At 49.5% G+C, this 25,295-nt stretch overlaps 2 protein-coding genes and 1 long non-coding RNA gene across 4 annotated transcripts in view; 1 reads left to right on the top strand and 2 right to left on the bottom strand.

Moving 5' to 3' along the window:
• The first annotated feature begins 538 nt into the window (after window positions 1-538).
• On the top strand, window positions 539-8,091 carry GHRL (ghrelin and obestatin prepropeptide). Its single transcript, XM_010369375.2, has 6 exons — window positions 539-644; window positions 2,361-3,112; window positions 3,638-3,774; window positions 3,979-4,095; window positions 7,045-7,153; window positions 7,940-8,091. The coding sequence occupies exons 3-6, from the start codon at window positions 3,667-3,669 to the stop codon at window positions 7,957-7,959; spliced, it is 354 nt and encodes a 117-aa protein (XP_010367677.1). The 5' UTR covers window positions 539-644; window positions 2,361-3,112; window positions 3,638-3,666; the 3' UTR covers window positions 7,960-8,091.
• On the bottom strand, window positions 1,250-12,325 carry LOC104667140. The gene is made up of 4 exons (XR_004056454.1): window positions 12,284-12,325; window positions 10,695-10,777; window positions 7,981-8,093; window positions 1,250-1,742 (listed from the first exon to the last, which is right to left on the bottom strand). It is a non-coding gene; the product is annotated as an uncharacterized LOC104667140 (long non-coding RNA).
• Window positions 12,326-13,051: 726 nt separating this feature from the next.
• The window catches only part of TATDN2 (TatD DNase domain containing 2), a 42,625-nt gene continuing 30,381 nt past the window's right edge, over window positions 13,052-25,295 (bottom strand). The window contains exons 4-9 of one of the 2 annotated variants that reach the window (XR_004056450.1): window positions 24,314-25,198; window positions 18,139-18,266; window positions 15,809-15,992; window positions 15,511-15,607; window positions 15,237-15,386; window positions 13,052-15,046 (exon numbers count right to left, since the gene is read on the bottom strand). Coding sequence is in view for 1 of the 2 variants with exons in the window: in XM_010369374.2 (XP_010367676.2) it covers window positions 15,246-15,386; window positions 15,809-15,992; window positions 18,139-18,266; window positions 24,314-25,198 (1,338 nt within the window). In the remaining variant the exon portion in view is untranslated. The remainder of the gene's footprint in view (window positions 15,047-15,236; window positions 15,387-15,510; window positions 15,608-15,808; window positions 15,993-18,138; window positions 18,267-24,313; window positions 25,199-25,295) is intronic. The other variant, XM_010369374.2, reaches the window with a different exon arrangement.

Genomic DNA, 25,295 nt, shown 5'->3' with positions numbered 1-25,295 from the left:
ATCTATGAAAAAAGAGCTTGCTAAACCAACTAATTATCAGTACAAATAAAATTATAATGAAAAGTATATGAAGATAATTTGGTCTCAGATGCCCTTTACATATAGCAATCAATTCACAAATGATGAGTCAATCATGTGCCTTCATGAAGGCAGGCCCTCAAGAGACCCACAACAGAAAGGAAAGCCACCGACAGGACAGAACCTGCTTCCTGAGCCCCCACCAAGTTCCAAAAAGGAGAACGGGGCTTTGTCCTCACCCTCAAGGAGTTGACAAACTGGGCTTGGTTATTATTCACACTTGGAAAGAATGAGGAAGGTCAGTCAGTCCCCTCCAGGTCACTCGGGCTTCCTCCAAGCTCCTCTCGTTCACATTTGCTGTGTCCTCCAGCCAGCATCTCTCCTCCATTCCGTAACTAAGAGGACCGTGAGGTAGCTTCCGGGTGCCTCCTCCCGCCATGGTTCTTCTGTCCATCAGCTGTTCCTTCCTCGACTCTGTGGTATGTGGCTAGGGGAGTTTCCAACTCCCAGGGGGCATTTCAGTTCCCCAAAGATAACACAGCTTTGCGCAGTGGGTGTTTACTTGCTGGTGGTCTTATCTAGGATCAACACTGGCAGCTCTGCCTGGAGAGGCCTCCAGGGTCCAGGTAAGCGGAGGCTTCATGTCTCAGGAGATACCTGGTCACCATAGTTAGGGTTTTTCTGTTTGGAGATTTTTTTTTTTTTTTTTTATGGAGTTGGTGGCTCTGAAAAAGCTGCAAGTCTTCTCTGAGGACTACAGGCCTCTCTCTACCCTCTCCACATTCAGCCTCTCTGGGCTCCAGGACCAAAAGATGTCTACACTCAGGTGGCAGACAGGCCTGTGAAGACCTCCTGGTGACATGCTCACACGTTGCTGGGACTAAAGGTGGGATTTTAGCCACCACAGTGGGCTGGTGGTGAGATGTTTACCAACAGGAGGTACTTTGTCCCTCATGTCCCACTTAAAGATTCAGTCCAACCTGGTCTGTGCTTCTGCTGTCCCAAGACTCTAGAAAGCTCCAATCCAGGCTGGGCGCGGTGGCTCATGTCTGTAATCCCAGCACTTTGGGAGGCCGAGGTGGGTGGATCACAAGGTCAGGAGATCGAGACCATCCTGGCTAACATGGTGAAACCCTATCTCTACTAAAAATACAAAAAATGAGCCAGGCGTGGTGGCGGGCGCCTATAGTCCCAGCTACTTGGGAGGCTGAGGCAGGAGAATGGCGTGAACCCGGGAGGCGGAGCTCACAGTGAGCCAAGATCGCGCCACTGCACTCCAGCCTGGGCGACAGAGCAAGACTCCATCTCAAAAAAAAAAAAAGAAAAAAGAAAGCTCCAATCCACCCCGAGGTTGATCTTTTAAGTAGGATAGGTGGTCATTTGGCAATCATTTGCTCTGCTGCCTCAATGTCCTCCTCACTGGACATCCTGCCCCAATTCCATCCTGTTCAGCGCAGACTGATTTTCCTGGAACACCACGTTCATTACGGAGCCAGATGGCGTATCAGAAAGAGCACTGTATTAGGAGCCAAGAGATCCATGGGGGGAGTCCCAGCATTGCCCCTGATGGCTGTAGAGCTTTGGGCAAAGTGCGGCCCTTCTGGCATTCAGTTTTTCTTCCAGCAAAATAAAGGATTCAGCCTCCCAGTGCCTTAAATTCGTCTTTCCAGCTCTTTCATTCATACTATGGTCTCTCTCCTCAAGAATCCTCGGTGGCTGCCCTCCTGCAAAAAGAGCCCAAACTTACTGGGCTAGCAGCTCCCAAGGCATCCATCACCTGGCCCCAAACACCTTCTAATGTTTTTGTTATGACCCCATCGCCATCCTCCTCCAAGCCATCCAGCCTTCTCCTTGCTGTACTGACGTACTCTACCCACGCCTTCACCTCCCCTCTGCTTGTCGCAAAGCCCTGCCTTCAAAGCCCTGCCCCAAGTTCCCCAGGCCTCTTTCCTGGAGCCTTTGCTAACATCCCTGTGACAAGCCCCAGCCTAAGGTGAGCTCCTCTCCTGAACTGCTAGAACTTCTCTGCAGACAACTCATTGGCCCTTAGGGGTTCCTGCCAGGGACCAGTTGGATGAAGCACCCGAGAAGGGAAGAAATTCCTGGGACCAAGGGAAATGAGGCAGTGGCCTCGGCCTGTGCTGGGAAGTCCTATGGGCCTGGTATGACACCGCTGTCATCTGCAGGGTGTTTTACAGGTTAGAAGCCACCTTTCCCCCATCGCCTCATTTCACCCTCAAAGACTCTGGGTAAGGGGAATTATCTGTGGTCTGCCTAAGGCCAGTCAACGAGGGAGGAGCCAGCCCTGTGCTAAGCACTAAGCACAGACCTTCCACCTCCAGGTCCAATGCACTTCCCTCTCAGGAGAGGCATCCGCTAAAAGGGACCAGAGCTGCTGGGGGAAGGCAAGGCAAGGCAAACTGCCATGAGAAAAAACGCCAGGCCAGGCAGTCATGTCACAGCACCTGGCAGAAAGGACGGAAGCGCAGCCACTGGCTGAAGTTACCCCCACACCCGCTGTCTGGAGAGGATGATCAGGAGCAGTCTGCTCAACCCGAAGGTAGGACTCTCCTCCTCGGGAAGGTGTAGGATCACCAGCCTGGCTCCCCGCGGGCTCCCAGGGCTCACAGAGGCCAGAGCAGCAACAGCACGTGGGAAACAACAGGGCGCCGGACTGGGGAGGTCTCAGAGCTCTCCTAGTGACGACAGCCTCATTTTACACAGGAAGAAAGGGCGAGTAAGCTAAGGTCACACAGCAACAAGCCGCACCCAGACCCCAGAGCCACTCTCCTCCCTCCCTCCTCCACCAGGGCCATGCCCACTTGGGGCACCCTGCCACCCTGTGTTCCAGGGACAGCTGGAGCACATGCTTCACCCCTCGCCAACCCAGCAATCCCGCAGGGCATCTGACCTCCACTGTTGACTTCTACCCAGAGGACATGAACATTTTTAGTTCCCAAGGAATGTACGTTGTACATCAGCCCCACGGAAGCTAGGCCACCTCTGAGATGGGGTTGCTGGTTTAAAACAAACACCAGCCTTCCTATATAAGGACCCGACAGCCACCAGGCACCACCTCCGCCAGGAATTGCAGGTAGGCTCTCTCTCTACTCTCTGCGTGCATGTTTGCTGACAGGTTTATTGTCCGTGACTGCTGCCCGTTCATTTAACTTCTCTGGGCCTCAGGAGTCCCCTCTAAACACAGGGGATGTTGGACAATCTGAGTCTGTCTGGCTGCTCAGAGACAAGGCTTCGTTTAGGAGCTGCCTCTAATCCCCCTCCCCACTAAGTCCCCTGGGGCCCTTGCTGGTTCAGCTTCCTCACTCCTCATGAAAAGACTTGCCACGAGCTCCTCAGAGCCTGGGACAAAAGGCACTGGGGAGGACCCCCAGCCCCCTATCGAGTCTTGCTGCCAGGCATTCTGCCCTGAACAGCCTTGGAGAAGAGAACACACATCCATTCTCTTCTACCTTGGGAGGTGGAGGGGGGTCCTGTCTACACAGCAGTCAGGACCCCAGATAGTAAAGCCCCCTCACGCCATTTGCTGGGCTCCTACCTGAGCTAGCTCAGAGGCACATGAGAAGGGGAGGCAGCTGCCTGGAGACCCTCTCTCCCCCAGGTCCACCTGTCTGCAACCCAGCTGAGGCCATGCCCTCCCCAGGGAATGTCTGCAGCCTCCTGCTCCTCAGCATGCTCTGGCTGGACTTGGCCATGGCAGGCTCCAGCTTCCTGAGCCCTGAACACCAGAGAGTCCAGGTGAGAGCTTCCCACAAAGCCCCAATGCTGACTAGGGTCTCTGTTCCAGCCCTGCCACTTAGCAACCAGCTCTGTGACCTGGAGCAGCGGTACAATCTCTGGGCTTCGGCCTTCTCCCGGAGCACAAAGGACTGGGTCTGACCTCACTCCTTCTGGAAGGACATGGGGGCTTGGGGTCCTAAAGAGACTATTTCCCCCTTCCAGCAGAGAAAAGAGTCCAAGAAGCCACCAGCCAAGCTGCAGCCTCGAGCTCTAGGAGGGTGGCTCCGCCCAGAAGATGGAGATCAGGCAGAAGGGGCAGAGGATGAACTGGAAATCCAGGTTGGTACCTCTGCAGTTTTATGTTTCTGTGGCGGCGAGGGTGGGGTCGGGAGAGGGAGGGCAGGGACAGGTGGCAGTGAACAGGGTCCCAACTACAAGCTCCCCAGAACTATAAAACCAGTACCACAGGAGCTGAGCTCTGCCCTGGGCTCTGTGAGGTCTTTGCCCATTAAGAGAAAAACATCTGGGAGAAGTAACTTTGCTACAACAGAATAGGGATGGAGGAAGACTGGGCAGAGGAGAGGGGGTGCCAGAGCCTCCAGGTGACTCAAAGAGGACAGAAAATACAGTGCCCAGAGGCAAAGACACCCAGAAATAAACGGCAGGCCCAGACTGAAGATGTTTCTCTGCAGAAAACCGTGTTTTACTCAGGGGCTTCTAGGGCCTGAACTGGGGGATGGAGTGCTTCAAAATAGCACCCCGGATGGGAGAGCCAGCGCCAGCCCAGGCTCCAGCACTCACTCACCTCACCTGGAGGCAAGGAGAGCAGGTCTGGACGATTTGCTCTGACAAATCGTGTGGGGGGCAAGGAGAAAGTTAAGACAACCCAGAGATGGAGAGGAGGAGGGAGTAAAGGATTTTACGGGGTTGTCTATATAACCTTCCTGTGGCTGAGGTTCAGGGAATGGTTTCTTCTAAGCATTTGGTTGGTGACACCATTTCGCGGCTAAGGCAGGATTCCCCCAAGGTAGCACTTAATAATGGCAGTTATTAAACACTGTGCCCGAGGATACCAGCTTCACCTCTAACCGCCCTACCTCCTCCCTACGACAACCTGTGAGGTAAGCAGGGCTGGCATTATTCCCACTTTAGAGCGGAGGAACGGTTCAGAGGGGAACTCACTTGCCCAATGTACCACAGCGGAGTGTGGCAGAGATGCAACGCAAGGTCAGGGCTGATTCCAGTCCCCAAGCCCTCTTCCTCCTCATTGGTCTGATGAACAGAGACAGCACACAGTGGCCCAGGGGAGGCCTCTTCCTTCCAGAGAAGGAGTGAAATGTGCCTGCCTTGGCCTCTGCCTGCCTGTTCACCATACTCTTCTCCAGTCGAGGAATAAAGCCGTCGGAAGCTCCCCCAGCCCCTGCTCGCTCTCATCCTCACCAGTGCCTAGTGGTGTTCAGACCTTTCCTCTACACGATAGGATACACTAGATTCCCATTTGAAAGAGCTACATATCCTTATGCCAAAACCAGGATATTTTGCTGGTGAGACGGCCAGCTCCACACATGGTCATCCCAGCCAGAGGAGCTGCACATTAGCCCAGATGAGAAAGAGGTCTTGGTGGCTGATGATGCAAGGTGGGGTTGGTACAGCGGGAACTTTGCAGTTTCTGTGAAAGCCAGACTCAGAGCATGTGACCCACGCTGCCTTGGCTGGAACCAGAAGTCAAACGCCTGGGGGGTGTTGGGGCTACCAGAAGAGGAGCGGCTGCAGAGCCCGGGAGCGCCCCACTACCAAACCCCTCACAACCTAGTGTCCCACCCACGTCTCTCATCTCAGGCCCCTCTACCTCCCCGCAAACGTTTCCCTCCCAAAATCAAGTTTCAGAGTAGAAGACTTTGGAGACCAAGTCCCACTCCCACTGAACAGATGGGCCACTGAGGCCAAGAGGGAAGCTGGCCCCCACCACCAGCCAGCACCATGACACCTCTCACTTGCCTGTACCACAGCACCAGGTGTTAGGCCAGCCCAGCAGGCTCCCAGACCACTGCTCCTGTTCACTAAGATGTCTGCCAGGTGATGGGCCACCCTGCATTTGCCTCAGCAGTGGAAGAAAAATGAGTATTTACCAGAGGGAATGGAAGGCCCCAATTTCCTTACCAAAAAAAAAAAAAAATCAATCATGTCATTTCCCACTGGGTCCATCTTCATGGTGGAGTTAAGGGGAGGGAGATTTCGAAAAGGGAACACATAGCTATTGGTTAGTTAATAGCTTCTCTGCGCCTGTGTCCACACCTGTAAAATGGGTACAGTGGTAGCGCCTACCCCACAGGGAGGCCCTGAGGATGCCTGGCCTGACGCAGAGGAAGGGAATGGGACTGAAGTGGTTTTCAGGGCCAGGTGGGTTTAAAAGTCCTGCTTCCTAGTCCTTGGCCTCCAACTCCCTGGGCTTCTACTGTGAGGAACAAATGACCCAGCACTAAGATCCTTCCCTGACTCAGACAAGACAGCGCCCAACATGGCCAGACACCGAGGCAGCCACTGGCAAACAGAGGCAATCTCTGCTCCCAAGGAAAGTCAGCCATGTGGCTGCAGCAGAGCTCCTTCCCACTTAAAGCTTTGAGCTCCAGAAAATCATCTCAGGAACGCCTGGAAAACGGGAGAGATGGGGAGCTCTCCCTGTAGAGGGGAAGAAATGGAGGCACAGAAAGGAGGACTTGGTTCAGAGCCTCCTTCTAGGAAAACATCAGCTTCCTTTTGATTTTCCAGGCATCAAAGAAAGGGTTATGCATATGAGAGGAAAAAATGCCTAGGGAAGGAGAAAAAGGAGAAGAAACAGACAAGAGGGAAAGGAGAAAGAGCTGGGGGCAGGGAAGGAATAGAAGGCCAGCAGGCCAGTGCTGAGAATGCCGGGCAGACCCCCTGCCAGGACCCGAAATGCTGCCACTGGTGACTCAACCGTTTGTCTTCAAAACTGCAAAGGAGAAAAAAGTCTCATACCAGGGGCCACCACAGCTTTTATCAGCAATCTCCCTAGAGGCTAAGGCTGGGAGGCATGAGACCGCAAGGTAAGTAAGTGTCTGACAGATGGTGAATGGGAAGGTGAGCTGTGGCCCTGAGAAAGGAAGAGAATCTGGCTGAGGTGTCACTCGGCAGTCCCTGCTGGGGCCCAAAGGCCATTCTCCCTCTCCACTCCTGAGGAGAGAGCAGACAGCCCAGAACCCCCTTTGGGATGGGGATGGGCATGACCTCTGACATCTCCTGGGTCCTCCCTGCCCTGCCTCCTAGTTCAACGCCCCCTTTGATGTTGGAATCAAGCTGTCAGGGGTTCAGTACCAGCAGCACAGCCAGGCCCTGGGGAAGTTTCTTCAGGACATCCTCTGGGAAGAGGCCAAAGGTGAGTCCTGCCTGGACCAGGGCTGCTTGATTTCCTTGCAGCCCCACGTGGGAATTCACTCTGTGGGTGACGAGAGTTTTCCCCAACCTCTGCCTCTCCAAAAGAACTTCTAATTTCCCTTTCCCAAAGATCTGCAGGAGAGTGGTTGGCTAGTATTTGTGAGTGGCTCAGAAGGGAGTTCATCATAGTCTTTGTGTTCAAAGAATGTTCTAAGAACTAGTACATTAGCTAGCTTTGGGGCCTCAGCTGAATCTCAGCTTTCTTAACTGTAAAATGGAGCTATTTTACCTATTGCGGGAGTCTACAATTATTTGGTGTTACACCATCTTCACTGCGTAATTTTACTCCACAAACAAAAAGGAATTGGTGCCAAAGTAGTACTCAGAACAGGTTCTGCAGGCTGTTAAGCAGTGCCTTCAAATATTAGAGCTTCCTGAGTTAAGCAAAGGGTTTGCTTTGAATCCCCTCTTGTAAAAGAAAAAAAGAAACCGCCTGACTGATTGAGGTGGCAGAAAACACCTGCACATCTGCAAAGCACTGTCGTCACCAAGGCAGTGACCCTTCACCCCTGGGGAACAGCAGGGGTAGCATTCACCCCGCTGTGCAAACGAGGAAACCAAGACTCAGCTTTGAGGTGACTTACCCAGGGCACAACAGTTTGACTCCACGGCCAGTGCTTCCCCGCAACCCCCACCATTACATCCCACCTGCAATGTCACCACCATAGAAGAAAAACACTAGCAGTACAGTATGCCCAGCATTCTGACTCAACCTCTTGCTTTCCAGAGGCCCCAGCTGACAAGTGATTGCCCACAAGCCTTACTCACCTCTCTCTTCCTCCCAAGCTTAGAAGCACTCATCTGGCCTTTCACTTGCTTCTGCCGCAACTCCCACGACTGTTGTACAAGCTCAGGAGGTGAATAAATGTTCAAACTGTAGGCTGAGGTTCCAAATGGGAATTTATTTCAAAGAGGAAAAGTTAACATTTCACTTTAAAAAAATCAAAATAATAAAAATGAAAATAATTCTTGGTCTACGGTCTGTGGGAAGGGAATAAAAGGACAAGTAGTAAGGCCAATGTGCATGCTTAGAAAACCTAACCACACCAGCTCACTCAAGCAGAGAAGCTACTGTATGTGCACGCATTGTGCGGAATTAAGACTGGGTTTCTTAGAGGAGGAGAGAAAGCGGGAGAGCAGGAGGGAAAGGGGAAGAGGAGGAGGGAGGGAGAAAACGAGGAGGGAGAGGAAGAGAGAGGAGAGATAAAGTGGGACTAAGAGAAAGGGAAGAGAGGAAGAACAAAGACAGTTCCTTGGCCGGGCGCGGTGGCTCAAGCCTGTAATCCCAGCACTTTGGGAGGCCGAGACGGGCGGATCACGAGGTCAGGAGATCGAGACCATCCTGGCTAACACGGTGAAACCCCGTCTCTACTAAAAATACAAAAACTAGCCGGGCGAGGTGGCGGGCGCCTGTAGTCCCAGCTACTCGGGAGGCTGAGGCAGGAGAATGGCGTAAACCCGGGAGGCGGAGCTTGCAGTGAGCTGAGATCAGGCCACTGCACTCCAGCCCGGGCGACAGAGCGAGACTCCGCCTCAAAAAAAAAAAAAAAAAAAGACAGTTCCTTTACACATCAGGGCTTCCTGAGTGCAAGGCTGCACTAACAGCTTATTAACAACCAGCCAGGGCTGTGTGGACAAAGAAACTTCAGGATGACATTATCGGAGCCAACATCCATTCAAGATCGGAGAGGAAGACAGGAATGCCCAAGAATGAATTTGAAGTTAGACGTTAAGTGAGGTGCCCAGCGGCTCTTGGGCACCGCTAGACAGCGCTGAAGAGCTGCATTCTCCTTCCTCCCTTCTCCACTACTGAGACGGCTGACAAAGCAGATGCCTCACGTGGGCAAGGCTGGCTGTCACCATGGTTCCCTTACTGATAACTGGTGGGATCCCCAAACATTCCCTCAACTCCAGCTTACAGCAGACATGAGCCTTGACTCTTATGTTTCACAACTTAATTCCAGTTACGACACTGGTCTTCCCGGGGAAAGGCCACTCAGTCACGCCCACCTTAGCCTAAACGTGTGGACTGAGTGTGGGCAACGGATGGGACACATCACTAAAGGGAGGGAAAGGCAAAGAACAAGGCGGCCCCAAAGAGCAGCACCACCCACTTGCCAACTCAGCCATCTGAGCACTTGTGAGAAGCATGCAGGAAGCTGTCTGCAGACAGTTGGGGTAATGCCCGCACTCTGGAAAACCCGCACCACAGAGGGTGCTAGGAGCCGAGTGTCTCCTCAAGTAAAATTCTGGCCGCCCCACACTCAGGCACTAACCACTGATCAGGTGTGGCAGACAGACAGAAACCCAACTGCTCTCCCTCACATAGGAGCTGTGGTCTGTGAACACCACCATCATCCGGGAACTTCTTAGAAATGCAGAATCTTGGGCAGCACCCCAGCCCTAACCTATCTGGATCTGCATTTTAACAAGATCCCCAGGCTACTTAGTAAATGGCTGATGGGAAACAGCTTCTTACAATTCCATGTGAATCTACAAGTATCTGTAAACAAAAGTTCAATTTTAAAATATGACTTGTTGATTGATAAATTGAAATTCACTTATATTGGTTAGGCCATGGGTATAAAGATGTGGGGATTAAAAAAAAAAAAAAAAGAAGCCCCTTCTCAGGTGTCACAGCACACTGCAGGCCCCCCACTAACCCCCCCCACCCCGACAGCCATGCCCCTACCTCCCCAGGCACCTGGCACAAGTGGGTACAGAGATCAACACACTTGTCCTGGAACTTAACCATCTCAGCTCTGTCACTTAGTTGGGATACGACCTTGATTATCACTAACTGCCCACAGCCCTCTTATCAATAGCTAGAGAAGAGGAGCGAAGGCCCAAAATGGCCAAAGTGGTCAGGAGCTGGTTTCTTTTTGAGAAAGCACCCACTGATTGGGCTTGGGAGAGGATGGGTACCAGGCTCTGAACAAATGTTGGTCACCTGAGGCTTCCCTCACCAAAGACAAGAACTTACTTCTCTCTCAAAGGAATCACAAGCATTATTACTAGCTTGCCTGGGTCATTCAAATAGAAACAGATATTGCGCCCCACCGTGGACTGGGCACTCTCACCTGTGCCAGGCAACAAGGTGTAGTGCAAAGATCTGGGCTTTCGTTTTGGACCTGAATTTGGATACCAGCTGTATGATTCAGGCCAAGACTGAATTTCTCAGGCTCCTCACATGTAAAATGCCTACCTTGCTGGGTTACTGCCAAGACTGAACATGAGATCTCACATGAGCCGTAGCTGCTAGGCACAGGGCCCGGCACGTAGCTAAGCGTTCAATTACTAGAGCAGCCGGCACTTACCGCCACACCCCTGATGTGCACCAGGCACCATGTTAAATAGTCATGCAGATTAATGTGATTTCACTTCATTTTCACAGCAAGCCTACTTATGAGGGAGAAAACTAAAGCTCAGAGAAATTAAGTTAACTTTCCCAAAGTCACACAGCAAGTACGTGGCCGACTCACGTCCATCGTCAGAGGGCTCAGGTGCTGCTTTTTCATCTGGCTCCACAGCCTCTCAGCCAGTGCGGCTTGCCTCGCTCTACTGCCTAGGATGAGAGAGGTTTCCATTTTCATTCATTTTTCTTCAGAATACACTGGGTGAACGTGGTAGCAGGGTGAGGACAATTTCAAGTCAACAATAGGCAGAAATATAATTTATCAAAGAAAATGGTTAGAGGACACCTTTGAGAAAATGTATTATTTCAAACATGTTCCTGTATCAGCTTTCTTAAACCAACTCCTTCATGCATCGTTTAATGATACCACTATAACTGATCGTCTCTAAAGTGGGGTGTAAGTACCCCTAGGGTGAGCGAGCTATTTGCTGGAGAAAAAAAAATTCTCCTTGTGAAAACACTTTTACCTTGTGTATAATTAGCATAACAGCACATGTATTTAAGTTCTTGTGCACTTATAGGTGTGTGTTCAGAAATTCTCCTAAGACAGTGCACACAGAAGAGTTGAGATGCCTCCACTAAGCTACCCACCTTCATCTGAATCCACTTTCAAATGTCACTGGCATTTGGGAGGTCGAGGCAGGTGGGTCACCTGAGATCAGGAGTGCAAGGCCAAACTGGCCAACACAGCAAAACCTCATCACTACTTAAAATTTAAAAAAAAATTAGCCAGGCATGCTGGTGGGCGCCTGTAATCCCAGCTACTCAGGAGGCTGAGGCAGGAGAATCACTTGAACCTGGGAGACGGAGGTTGCAGTGAGCCAAGATCAGACCACTGCATTCCAGCCTGGGCGAGAGAGTGACACTCAGTCTCAAAAAAAAAAACCAAAACCAAAAAAAGATGTCACTGGCAAATGAGCACTTTTTAATACAGTGACCCTGAGAGGGACTGGCTGGCCACTAATCACCATCTTTGACAGAGTTTGCTTCTTCAATCACTGTACATTCCGGTGGCCCTTCGCCCTTACTTTACAAAAATGAATGAAGCAAAATGAAGGTGCTGAGAGCAAACGATGAGTATCGGTCCCAAGTTTCCTACAGAAAGATGGAAACACCAGAAAAGTCAAGGACAGACAGTCACAAGGACCATCACTGAGTGAAAGCCAGCTGCACATTCGACTGTGAACGAACTGAGACAAAGTTCAGGACAATGCCAAAGATACATCATCGATGACTGTATCTGAAAGACAAGGCAGCAACAGAGACTTCAAAGGTGTTCAGCATTCTTGTGAGAGAGCCTTCCTTTTTATGTGTAAGTTTACTTTTTGGCCAGTGCACCTGTATTCAAGAATACCTTAGTACAAAATAGGAGGGCTGAGTGCAAGTAATGAAACAGAATTTCCTCCAGAGTTTACCCAGAGGAATCAGGAATTCAGTCCAACGCCCACCATCCAACTGATTCATCAACACCCCCAGGGACTAGATTTTTCTTCCTCCTACAGCCTTGTGCTGGAAACAAAAAAAAAAGAAAAGAAAAGAAAGTATCTACATAGGTTAGAAAGAGGCAGTGCATCTGAGTTCCCAGGCAGTAAAATTACTTAACACTCTAAGGCTGTAGAACTTTAAGAATTCTTGGCTGGACGCCATGGCTCACACCTGTAATCCCAGCACTTTGGGAGACTGAGGTGGGTGGATCACAAGGTCAGGAGATCGAGACCATCCTGGCTAACACGGTGAAATCCTGTCTCTACTAAAAATACAAAAAAAAAATTAGCCAGGCGTGGTGGCAGGCGCCTGTAGTCCCAGCTACTAGGGAGGCTGAGGCAGGAGAACGGCATGAACCCGGGAGGCAGAGCTTGCGGTGAGCTGAGATTGCGCCACTGCACTCCAGCCTGGGTGACAGAGCGAGACTCCGTCCCAAAAAAAAAAAAAAAAAAAAAAAAGAAATCTTTTTTGGGGGGAAGACAGGGGGAGGGGAGAGACAAGAGCCTCGCTCTGTCACCCAGGCTGGAGTGCAGTGGCGCGATCTTGGCTCACTGCAACCTCTGCCTCCTAGGTTCAAGTGACTCTCCTGCTTAAGCCTCCCGAATAGCTGGGACTACAAGCGCGTGCCACCCCACTCAGCTATATTTTTGTATTTTTAGTAGAGATAGGGTTTCACCGTGTTGGCCAGCCTGGTCTCGAACTCCTAACCTCAAGTGATCTGCCCACCCTGGCCTCCCAAAGTGCTGGGATTACAGAAGTGAGCCACCATGCCTGGGCAAACTTTAAGAATTCTTATATGCAGTTTAATTTTACAGAGAGCCACATGGATACTCAAGAAAGTCTCCAGCTATCTGGATTCTTGGGTTACAAAGCTGGCCAACAACCAGATTAAACCATTGCATCACTCAGGTAAGTCTACACAAACACAGAGAGACTGGGTTGGCTGGAGGATCCATCGCTTTATTTTCAGAAAAAGATGGCCAAAGAGGGGAAAAAAAACAGGCATTCCCGCAGCACAGTGAAAACAATCAGCCATCCAAAAAGCTGAATCAAAAACAATGCCAACCAACTTTCACGCCCACACAGGTGAGGTTTCACTATGTAACAGCACATAAATGATCATCTAAATCCTAGAGAGAAAAGTAGATAGCACCTTGTGCTTTTCCTTGGCAGGTGGATGGCACAGGCTTGGAGACTTCCACGTCATCATCGCTTTTCCTCCTCTAACACAGGGCTGGTTGGTTTCACCTGCAGGCAGTACTGACTTCAGGGCTTGTGGAGAGGAGATGGTTGTGCTGCAGTTCACTTGGTGACAATAAAGCACTTTGATATACTCAACAGTCCCCAAATCTTCCAAGTAGGAGATCAGGTCCCACCCCGACTTCCCACATGGGCAAATCTGTAGCACAGACAACATAACGGCACAGCTGATCCATGAAGACAGACAGTGAATCAAGGCTGAGTTCCAGGCCAGTGACTTGTGTACCAGGGGCAAGACGGAAATACCAGATAGGAAATATTAAATCCATTCCATTTTAGCTCACAAGGCTCAAATGTGCCTTCCAAAAACACCTAGAGGAATTTAGGATTCCATAAGGGACGTATTTTACAATTTAAGCCTCCAAGAACACAGACGAGGGACTCCAGGTGACCTATCCACCTCACTGCAGGAGATCAGGGTGAAGGATCCTTTGAAACAAAATACAGTCTCCTCTCACTTAACCCTGGACCATTAGAACCTCTAGGGCCTGTAACGAATATACCTTTACAAGGCACCAGCAGGCAGCAGAGCAGAGCTCAGGACTTGAGATGACTCAGTTGCTCAAAAGGTGAAGGAGAGGCTCTGACTTTTAAAACACAGAAAGACAGGACACAGGAGAGGCAAAGGCAAGGGGGCACCCAGGAGAAGGGGGAGAGGGACTGCTACATTTGCGGACACCAGGCCTGCTTATTCTGCATAGACAATATAACATGGCTGAGCTGCCCTGCAGAGCTTCAGAGAACTACATTGATTCACCTCTCAACCTGGGCAGGGCACATAAGGGACTGTTACGCAAGATGAAATGAGGATTATTTTGGTCAAATGTTCCAGAGAAAGAGGCAAAAGTGAAACAAAAGGAAGCTGGGAACCCCTGACACAAGACTAGCAGGTAGTTTCTGCCGCAAACTGAATCTTATCAGCTTAACACACCCACACAGCAGCCCTGAGGGCATCAGTGAGTAGGAAGTACCTCCTTTGGGGTCCTCTTCCCCAAGAAGGCCTCTTCCTGGAGTCCCCCAGTCTGTCCTGGATCTCCATCATGAACAATGAGCGCTCCTCTGCACACCCCATATCAATGGCAGTGAAACCAATGAGACCAGCAGTTGAAGTCCCTCTGCCTGTGCTGACGCTGGAGTTGACACCAGAACAGTGACAGTCCAATTGAAGAGTTATCCAGGGAAGGAAAGAAAACGACTTTACTGGTTGCAAGCAAATAAACCTCTGAGATAGGTCTCCAGTTAATTTCCCCCAAAAGGTTTTCCCAGTTGGGAGTCTGTTTTTAGAACTGAGAACCAGGAACTGAGTTACACACCCACATGTGCTTAGACGAGTAGGCGGGTGACTTTATTCACAAACTGCTCAAAAACACAGGCTGCAGAGAACAGAATTTGGACTGCCAAACTCACTGTACCCTCATATCACACTCTTCTTTGCTGCCTACCCTGGAGCATTTTGGCTGGGAGGCAAAACCCCAGTGCTATTACAGGCAGTCCCCATACCCCTCATTCCACACCCACCCCACCCCACCCCACCCACAAGCTGAAGCCTTATGACCCGCTTCGAGTTAAACATCCTGTCCTGGTTTTCTGTGTTCCAATCAGTTCTCCAAACACATCCTCGACCTGAGACACAGACTTCAAGCCAGCCTGTGTTCTGTCAGGCTGCTGGTCGCCCTGGAGGGTGGAAGAGAAAAGGAAGAAGGTTCCAAATCATGTCACTCAAAACAAATCAGGCTTAATGCTCATACTATGTTTATATTCTTTACATTAATAAAATGCAACAAAAGACTTGTTTGTCCTAGTTTTTAAAAAACACAAAATGTGAGTTTTATGACCTTTTCTAGGAAACTCCTGAGGACTGTACCTTCTCTGCTTAAAGACTGTAGAGGCGACTGGTGTTCTCACGCAAGGCAGCCAAGGTGCGGGAGAGTGGCTGATCTTTGACCCTGGCAATCTCTCGGACCGTATGCAAGGCCAGGCCCGGGTGGGCATACTGGCAAAGGCTTTTGGGAACCTGGAAGACATCAAGTGGTCATAACATCATTGTGCCATTTGTGCACAGTCATAATCTAGAACTCCCTCCCTGTCCCTTCCCCAGCAAGGACCTCTTTGGGGCTGCCCTGTAGAGACCCCGTTACCTGCAGGTGCAGGGAGAGTCCTAGTCATGGGGGCTCTGGGTGAGCAGGGTCCCACGCTTCCTTGGACTACCCTCTACAGGGTAGGGCTTTGCACTGCCTGGAAGAGAGTGGTTACCCTTCAGCTTCTCAGCCCCCTAGACTTTTGGTTCTGCAGAGTAACAGCAAGGAGGCATCTACACAGCCCAGGATGGGACGTGGAAGTCACTGGGGCTCTGGCCCTGCCAACCTTCTAAGGGTGACCACCCACTTCCCCACCCTCTCCCTCCGGTGCCTCCCCTCAGCCTGAAGACCCCCTTACCTGGCGAGGGAGGAAATAGGGAGCATCCGTTTCTACGATGATTCTCTCCAGTGGGATCTGCCTCAGGGCTTCCCGGGCCTCCCAGGCGGAGGAGTACGTCAGCACTGCCGTGAAGCCCACAGACATGTTGGGAAAGTACTTCAGTAGGGGCTCGATGACCGGGTAGCTGCCGGTGAAGCAATGCCTGGGGACAGAACTCCACATCAGGGCTGCTCGCAGTCCCCTCTGTAGCAGCCCCCAGCTCCCACTAGACCCATCACCCCTTTTCAATGATTCCCAGAAACGGGAAGACTGCATCCTAGGGAAGGACCCCACAGTAAACACAGACAAGGGCCGGCTCCAACACAGGAAGCCCTGAGATGGCACTTGGTAAGTGATCAGAAATCACTCAGAGATCACCACGCACACCGCAGAATGCTCTGCAGTCACCTGAGATGACCACCACAGAGAACACACTGGGATAGGAAATGCTCCTAGCACTGAAGAGGAGCAAAATCAAGAACTGTGGCCCCTATGATGACAACGACAGCATATAAAAGATATGCCCATGTAGTCAAACGAACTGAAAGAAAACCTAACAAAACATTGGGGAGTCGAACTACAGGTGAATTTTCTTCTCTTAATCTGATATCTACTCACGTTCTTGGTGCCATATATATATAGTTACCAATCTGGAAATTCAGGGCCTCCTCCTGCAATACCACCTCGTTGGGTCAGCTTAGCCCTAGCCTACCAGCCACCATTACATTTCCTTCAAAGTTAGCCCAAAATGCAGCAATGAAAAACCAACCAACCAGAAAAGCCAACTGACTGCTTCGTCATTGGTGTGTGCCCAGCTGGGGGCCAGAGGCTTCACTCACTCTGCTTAGGTGCCCAAAGGCCATGACACCCCCATACCCCTTTTTCTGCCATCTGACAAGACCCAGTTTGGGTGCTAGAGTCCTTGTTATTCAGCCAACCCCTCTCAACCATCTTTAAGGAGCTGGCCAGGCATCACCTCCTGAGTCTTCTGGTTGGGCTATGATCATGGGCCCCTGCTCTGGCTCCCACAGCACCTATGACCACCCAGTCCCACACACTATGTAGGCAGAAGCCACCATCCAACCTGTCTCCTGGCAGCACCTCCAGATGTCCCAAGAGGCAAGCCAATGCCCAGTATCTACACGTGGCAGGAGTTCTTAAGTTCAGAGAGTTCACCAAACCGAACTGAAGAACCCCGAGATGCCATTCTGATAAAATACGACATTGATTTTCATAACTGGGGGGAAAGGAGCTTTCAAATTCAAAATAGGAAAGAAAATGTCCTTTCAAGTACCCTAAGATGCTCTGTGTGCTGTCACCAAACCCCACAGCAACCTCTCAAGATGAGCAGTCCTCACGGCTGAGAACTGAGACTCCATTTCCACCCATCCCCAGGAGGAGGGCACGAAAGGTCCCTTGTGCTCACTGGTGATTTAGAGTTATTAGTTCAAACCATATGAAGTTACTATTTCGTGAGAAAAAAAAAAAGGTCAAATATGATACATTTCAAGTGGTTTAACCTAATAGTTAATTCTTTAGAAAAGACAGTGTTGGCCGGGCGCGGTGGCTCAAGCCTGTAATCCCAGCACTTTGGGAGGCCGAGACGGGTGGATCACGAGGTCAGGAGATCGAGACCATCCTGGCTAACACGGTGAAACCCCGTCTCTACTAAAAAAAAAAAAAATACAAAAAACTAGCCGGGCGAGGTGGCGGGCGCCTGTAGTCCCAGCTACTCGGGAGGCTGAGGCAGGAGAATGGCATGAACCCGGGAGGCGGAGCTTGCAGTGAGCTGAGATCCGGCCACTGCACTCCAGCCTGGGCGACAGAGCGAGACTCCGTCTCAAAAAAAAAAAAAAAAAAAAAAAAAAAAAGAAAAGACAGTGTATAGGCCGGGCACGGAGGCTCATGCCTATAATCCCAGCACTTTGGGAGGCCGAGGCAGGCAGATCATGAGGTCAGGAGTTCAAGACCAGCCTGGCCAACATAGCAAAACCCTACGTCTACTAAAAATACAAAAATTAGCTGGGCGTGGTGGCATGTGCCGGTAATCCCAGCTACTCAGGAGACTGAGGCAGGAGAATTGCTTGAACCCGGGAGGCAGAAATTGCAGTGAGCCGAAATTGCACTACTACACTCCAGCCTGGGCGACAGGGTGAGACTCCGTCTCGGGGGAAAAAAAAAGAATAGATAGTGTATAATGACAGAATACGATCATTGCTGTCCTCATCAACTTCTCAGCTTTCCAACTAACGTCCTAGACGGAGGGAAGTGTTTCTTTCATTTGCCCGCTGAAGTTCCAGTCTTCTAACCTATGGATCTTGTAGTCAGGAGGCACAAACTTTTTCATGATGTCTAGCAGATCTTCGTCAGCTTCTCGGCAGTGGATCACCAAGGGCTTCTTTAGAGACACAGCCAGCTGTAGCTGTCTCTCAAATACCTAGAAGAGGACACAGCGACAACCCCTGTTGGTTAGCAGCACTTCAGAAGTCCATTACCTCTGGAACACCCGGTCCAGCAGGCACCCCCACCATGTCTCTAACTCTTTCCACTGTATAATGTAATAATAATAGCTAATGATTACTGGGCACTTACAATAGAGCCAGGTAGTGCCCAAAGTACTGCAGGTCTATCATAACCTGCAGTCCTCACAACCACCCTGAGGCAGGTGCTGCTGTCTGCGCAGCATGCAGTGAGGGCAAGTTAACTTGCAGTCAGCAGTTGTAGCACCAGGATCCAAACTTGAACCCTGGCAGTCCACACAGTAATCACTATATGATGCCAACCTGGGGTGGCAGGGGCAGGGCAGGGATCAAGAACATAAAGCATTGGCCGGGCGCGGTGGCTCAAGCCTGTAATCCCAGCACTTTGGGAGGCCGAGACGGGGGGATCACGAGGTCAGGAGATCGAGACCATCCTGGCTAACACGGTGAAACCCCGTCTCTAGTAAAAAATACAAAAAACTAGCCGGGCGACGTGGCGGGCGCCTGTAGTCCCAGCTACTCGGGAGGCTGAGGCAGGAGAATGGCGTAAACCCGGGACGCAGAGCTTGCAGTGAGCTGAGATCCGGCCACTGCACTCCAGCCTGGGCAGCAGAGCGAGACTCCGTCTCAAAAAAAAAAAAAAAAAAGAACATAAAGCACAAAGTTAACGTCCCTCACCTCACTGTCCCCACCTCCGCTCTCAAGAGATACCAACTTCCAGAACTCTCCCTATGCAGAGCTGTTAGGGATGGCGGGGCGTGGTGTTTATGTGTATCTCCAGCAAGGTGTCTGGCTCTCAGAAGGTGCTCAAATACTTGCTAAAGAAACAAATACTACACTTATTTTCTACAACTTGTTTTTTTGTTGTTGTTTGTTTGTTTGTTTTTTGAGATTGAGTCCTACTCTGTCGCCCAGGCTGGTGTGTAATGGCGCGATTGCAGCTCACTGCAGCCTGCATCTCCTGGGTTCAAGCGATTCTCCTGCCTCAGCCTCCCGAGTAGCTGGTATGACAGGCAGGCACCACCTTGCCTGGCTAATTTTTGTATTTTTTTTGTAGAGATGGGGTTTCGCCATGTTGGTCAGGCTGGTCTCAAACTCCTAACCTCAACTGATCTGCCCACTTCAGCCTCCCAAAGTGCTGGGATTACAGGCATGCGCCGCCGTGCCCGGCCAATTTGCTTCCTTTACTCAGTCAAAATCAGATATCCTCACAGGTCAACAATTACAGATATACTTTACTCTTTATAACACTAGCCACTTTTAAATCTTCACTATTGTTAAAAAAAAAAAAAAAAAATCTTCACTATTGTTAATTTGAATGAAAAAAGTAGGGTTAGGACCTGTTCTTTCCTCTAACAAGCCCAGGTTTAGAACAAAGAAAAGTATTAATTCACCAGGTGTGGTGGCTCACGCCTGTAATCCCAGCACTTTGGGAGGCCGAGTCGGGTTTGAGGTCAGGCGTTCAAGACAAGCCTGGCCAACATGGTGAAACCTTGTCACTACTAAAAATACAAAAATTAGCTGGGCATAGTGGCAGGTGCCTATAATCCCAGCTACTTGGGTGGCTGAGGCACAAGAATCCCCTGAACCTGGGAGGCGGATGTTGCAGTGAGCTGAGATCGTGCCACTGCACTCCAGCCTGGACAGAGCAAGACTGTCTCAAAAAAAGAAAGATTAATTCATTATAAGCAAATCACCTCATATTGTTTCCACGAGTAGTTTCTACAATTGTGGAACATAATTCGTGTTTATGTTTTTAGCATCAAACAATGAGATACTTTTGGTAATTTGGGTCAGGTGATAGTCACTTGAGAATGATATTTACAAGTCTAACACCTGTACTGCCTCTTCTCAAAATAGCAACACTAAGCCAATACCAATTCTGATGTAACTTTTGTTTAATCTATGTTTTCAACGAAAGGAAAATGACCATAGACATCAAAATTATAGACTGCTTGGAAGAGGCTTTATTTAAAGGCTGGCCAGTTCCAGTATCAATAGGTGACTGGAGCTCCTCCTGTTTGCATCTGCTAAGCTGTTCATCTGTCCTCCCCGACCCCTACACACAGGCAGGAGAGGTTTCAAGAGATTCCAATTCCAACATTTCATTCCTGCCTCTAAAAAATTATCCCTCGGAGTAGTGAAATAAACTATTAGAGCTTTAGGATAGAATATTACACAGCTGTTAAACATTTTTCAAAGTATAGTTGATGAATGGGAAAATTTCACAAGTGGAAAAGACACTTAAAACTATTTAATTTCCTAATTTCTTTTTTTAACACAAGCACACACATCCAACCTACATTTCTTTGATCCTATGACAGGTGCTTGGAAGACAAGCCACTTTGCAATTGTTCCTTGCAATTTTATTGTCCCTTGCAATTTTCCAAGGGACAATAACATTACATTTATAATGTTTCGTAAAACACATCCAGATTTCAAAAATGTTAAGAAGGAAGAAGAACTCATTAGAATGCAGGAACTTGTGGTTGGACAGGAGCTATTTGCAGCATTTGTCCTCACCAGGAACCCAGCCGAAAAAGAACAGGAGTGAAGGAGGTACAGATGAGTTATTACCCAGCATAATTATTCACTTCTACCTGCATAAGGCTGGGTTCCTAACTGATCCATTATTTCCAGGGATTCCACAGTTAGTCTCTCCTGGGGATTGCCCCAGGCATCTCTTACATATTTATTACCTTAATAATTAATTAATTCCTCTTTAACACACGTAAAGAGATACAGCCTGGGTAGGGAAGGACAGTATACTCTCCCTGGCATCCCTCCCAGATGCTGACATGTGCAACTTACACACAAAGTCTTCAGGATCCAACTCTTATGAGTTACATAGTTAAATCTGTAAATACCACAGATCAACAAAGAAAACGTTAACAGTAATTTGCTCTAACCAGCAGAATAACTATAACTGCCCATTCTTTCCACAGTTGTTTTGCTTCTCTATTTTCCAATCCTTCCAGAAAATTTTAGGTACAGCAACCAAACTCTCTTACAATGAACTGGGTCTAGCACCCTATCATCTTGGCCAGATACATTCCTTCCACAGGCTTTTTTTTTTTTTTTTTTTTTTTTTTTTTTAATGTAATAAAGATGCGGTCTCACTATGTTGCCTAGGCTCATCTTGGACTCCTAGGTTCAAGCAATTTCCTGCCTCAGGCTCCCAAAGTGTTGGGATTACAGGCGTGAGCCACCTCGCCCAGCCCTCTATAGGTTCTTCTCCTTCCCTTCACAAGATGAAACATTCAGCAGGACACATCAAGAAATTGCTAACTGCTCTTTTAGGTAAATGCAACTCTGCACTGACATCCAACCAGGTGCAGTTCCCAGTCACCACCATTCACCTCATTTGGGTGCCAAAGTTTTTATTTACATCAAAACAGTGTCCACATCCCCCACCCAGCCTAGGAGTCTCTGGTGTTGACAAATATTTTCTAGTCTTCCTCCCTTTTACAGGCAGCTTAGCCCTCCCCCAGCCAGCAATTCCTCAGACTCATTATCTTCCAGTCTTGAGTCGAATCTCACCAAGCCAAATGACATCTTCAAGACTATGTTTATCACCCTGTGCCTATCACTTCTAGTTCAGTTTGTTGTGCAGGTCGCCCCATGGACCTTTAAGTGCAGACCTGAGACCCTGATAATTCTGTTATGTTTTGAGACAGGGTCTCACTCTGTCGCCCTGGCTGGAGCATAATCATGGGTTACTGCTGCCTCAACCTCCCAGGCTCAAGCAATCCTCCTGCCTCAGCCTCCTGAGTAGCTGGGACCCCAGGCATGTGCCATCACACTCGGCTAAATTTTTTTTTCTTTGCAGAAATGGGGTTTCGCCATGTTGGCCCAGGCTGGTCTCCAACTCCTGGCCTCAGGTGATCCGCTTGCCTCAGCCTCCCAAAGTGCTGGGATTACAGGAATAAGCCACCGCACCCAGCCATACCCAGCTAATTTTTGTATTTTTAGTAGAGATGGGGTTGCACCATGTTGGCCAGGCAGTCTCAAACTCCTGCCCTCAAGTGATCCACCCATCTTGGCCTCCCAAAGTGCTGGGATTACAGGTGTGATCCTGTAAATACAAAAAATTAGCTGGGCGTGGTGGCGGGAGTCTGTAATCCCAGCTACTCAGGAGGTTGAGGCGGGAGAATCGCCTGAACCCAGGAACCGGAGGCTACAATGAGCCAATATCATGCGATTACACTCCAGTCTGGCCAACAAGAGCGAAACTCTGTCTCAAAAACAAAAAATTAGCCAGGTGTGGTAGCAGGCACCTATAATCCCAGTCACTCAGGAGGCTAAGCCAGGAGCATCACTTGAACCCAAGAGGTGGAGGTTGCAGTGAGCTGAGATCATACCACTGCCCTCCAGCCTGGGTGACACAGCAAGACTCCATCTCAAAAAAAATTTTTTTTAATTAGCCAGGCATGGTGGTGTGCACCTGCAGTCCCAGCTACTTGGGAGGCTGAGGTGGGAGGATCACTCGAGCTCGGGAGGTTGAGGCTGCAGTGAGCTATGGCTGTACCACTGAACTCCAGTGTGGGCAACAAAGACCTTATCTCTGAAGAAAAAAAAAAGAAAAAGAAAAATTCTACAATACTACAACTCTTACCCTGCCAAAGCACCATGCTCAAAAAATATTGGGAGGAAAAAAAATATTAACAGGGGCTGCGCGCAGCAGATCAGGGCTGTAATCCCAGCACTTTTTGGAGGCCAAGGTAGGTGGATTATTCGAGGTCAGGAGCTCAAGATTAGACTAACAAACATAGTGAAACCCCACCTCTACTAAAAATACAAAAATTAGCCAGGCGAGGTGGCACACGCCTACAGTCCCAGCTACTCAGGAGGCTGAGGCAGGAGAATCACTTAAACCCAGGAGGCAGAGGCAGAGGCTGCAGTGAGCCGAGATCACGCCACTGCACTCCAGCCTGGGTGACAGAGTGAAATTCTATCTCCAAAAAAAGAAAAAAATATTAACAGAGTATTAGCCATGATCTCTGGTTGAATGGGAAATTATGCATTTTTTATTATTTTTCAAATATTCTACAATGGGTACATTTAAAAAAAAAAAAAAAAAAAAGCTGGCCAGGCGCAAGTGGCTCATGCCTGTAATCCCAGCACTTTGGGAGGCCAAGGCAGGTGGATCACCTGAGGTCAGGAGTTTGATACTAGCCTGGCCAACATAGGCTCTATTAAAAATACAAAAACTAGCCGGGTGTGGTGATTCACACCTATAATCCCAGCTACTTGGGAGGCTCATCGGGAAAATAGCTTGAACCCAGGAGGCGAAGGTTGCAGTGAGCTGAGATTGGACCACTGCACTCCACAGCCTGGGCAAAAGAGTAAGACTCCCTCTCAAAAACAAAATTAAGAAAACCTAAAGTTTATTGTTTCGTAAGAAAGAAAGAAAACAAATGTTTTGACGTTGATATTATCTATAAGAAGTCACAGGCCGGGCGCGGTGGCTCAAGCCTGTAATCCCAGCACTTTGGGAGGCCGAGACGGGCGGATCACGAGGTCAGGAGATCGAGACCATCCTGGCTAACACGGTGAAACCTCGTCTCTACTAAAAACTACAAAAAACTAGCCGGGCGAGGTGGTGGGCGCCTGTAGTCCCAGCTACCCGGGAGGCTGAAGCAGGAGAATGGCGTGAACCCGGGAGGCGGAGCTTGCAGTGAGCTGAGATCTGGCCACAGCACTCCAGCCTGGGTGACAGAGCAAGACTCCATCTCAAAAAAAAAAAAAAAAAAAAAAAAAAAAAGAAGTCACAAAACTGAACAGTAAGAAACAGCTGAACAGTAAGAAATAAAGCTGAACAGTAAGAAACAGCTTGTAAAGCATTTGACAAATTGGCATCTAGATGGTCTGGATAACAGCAAGCACACTGCATTTTCAGGCATTCTAAATTATTTAGTTCTAAAATTAGATAAACCCTTATTGTCAGGCCTCAACAACTAAAGGAAAATTAAAACTATAAGCAGACAAAAGAGAGCCTTGTTACCTTGTGCTGTTCTGGGACAGGCGTGGTGCACTTGTAAGAGTAATCCAAGCCCATTTCCCCAAATGCCACAGCCTTGGGGTGCCTTAAGGCTTGCAAAAGATTTCTTTCTTGACTCTCACTGTAGTAACGTGCAAAATGAGGGTGACAGCCAAAGGCACCCCAGACCAGATCCTCTTTCAACAGCTCCTCCCACAGGCCATCTGTCAGGGTGCGAGGATCACAGAAGTCAGAGATGCAGCCCTGAAATTCCTTAGGGAAGGAGCTGCTGTAAATTTTTCTGAACTTTGTAAAACTCCCTTGGAAAGACAGCTTGGAATAGAGCATGTCCAGGTGACAATGGGTGTCAATGAAGCCCTCCTCTAGGCTTGGCTCCAGGTGGCTCTTTGGCAGGGAGCTGGATGTGTACCCTCCACAAGGACGTGGAGGCATCTCCTCTTGGAAAGTTCTTTTCTCCTTCACCTCTCTTTCTTCTGAGATTCTGGAGAAGCGAAATGAACGAGAATTCTGGGACCAGCCGTCCTCTGAGGCCTCCATGTCTCTGGAGGTGTTCTGGACGCTCCCTGCAGAGTTAGGCGAATAATCACTCAGGTGGCTCCGGCTGCTCCTCCCAACCTGGGCTGCATCGTTGCTGTTACTGCCTGTGGAGGGGTAGCCAGAAGGCTTGGGGCTGCTGGTCCAATAGCTGGCATAGTCACACCAAGGACTACTGTACAAATGAGGCGGGTACATGACATAGTCAGTGGTGAAGGAAGAAGGCTCTGGAACGGCTGAAGGTTTCAGTGAGACAGGTTCCTCCTGAGAGAATCTGACCGTGGACATCTCCTCAACATCAGACCAGTCACTTCCAGAAGAGGGGTGCTCCATCACCACCTCCCTATCTTTATGCTGCAGAAAAGAAGGCACACAACAGTGGGTTAGCTTTCCAATGTGAAGATGGCCTCCCAGGCTGTCATTCAGCTGAACATAAACCCTGGTTTGTTCT

The sequence above is a fragment of the Rhinopithecus roxellana genome, chromosome 1 (genome assembly GCF_007565055.1).
Source record: "Rhinopithecus roxellana isolate Shanxi Qingling chromosome 1, ASM756505v1, whole genome shotgun sequence".
NCBI lineage: Eukaryota > Metazoa > Chordata > Mammalia > Primates > Cercopithecidae > Rhinopithecus > Rhinopithecus roxellana.
Note: the sequence above shows the minus strand (reverse complement) of the source record. Positions and strands in the feature narration are given on the sequence as shown.

Bases quoted from the DNA above. Each gene is read 5' to 3' on its own strand.
- GHRL (XM_010369375.2), top strand. From the start codon at position 3,667: ATGCCCTCCCCAGGGAATGTCTGCAGCCTCCTGCTCCTCAGCATGCTC. The intron at 4,096-7,044 runs GTTGGTACCTCT...CCTGCCTCCTAG, and splicing joins AGGATGAACTGGAAATCCAG to TTCAACGCCCCCTTTGATGT. The intron at 7,154-7,939 runs GTGAGTCCTGCC...CTTGCTTTCCAG, and splicing joins CCTCTGGGAAGAGGCCAAAG to AGGCCCCAGCTGACAAGTGA.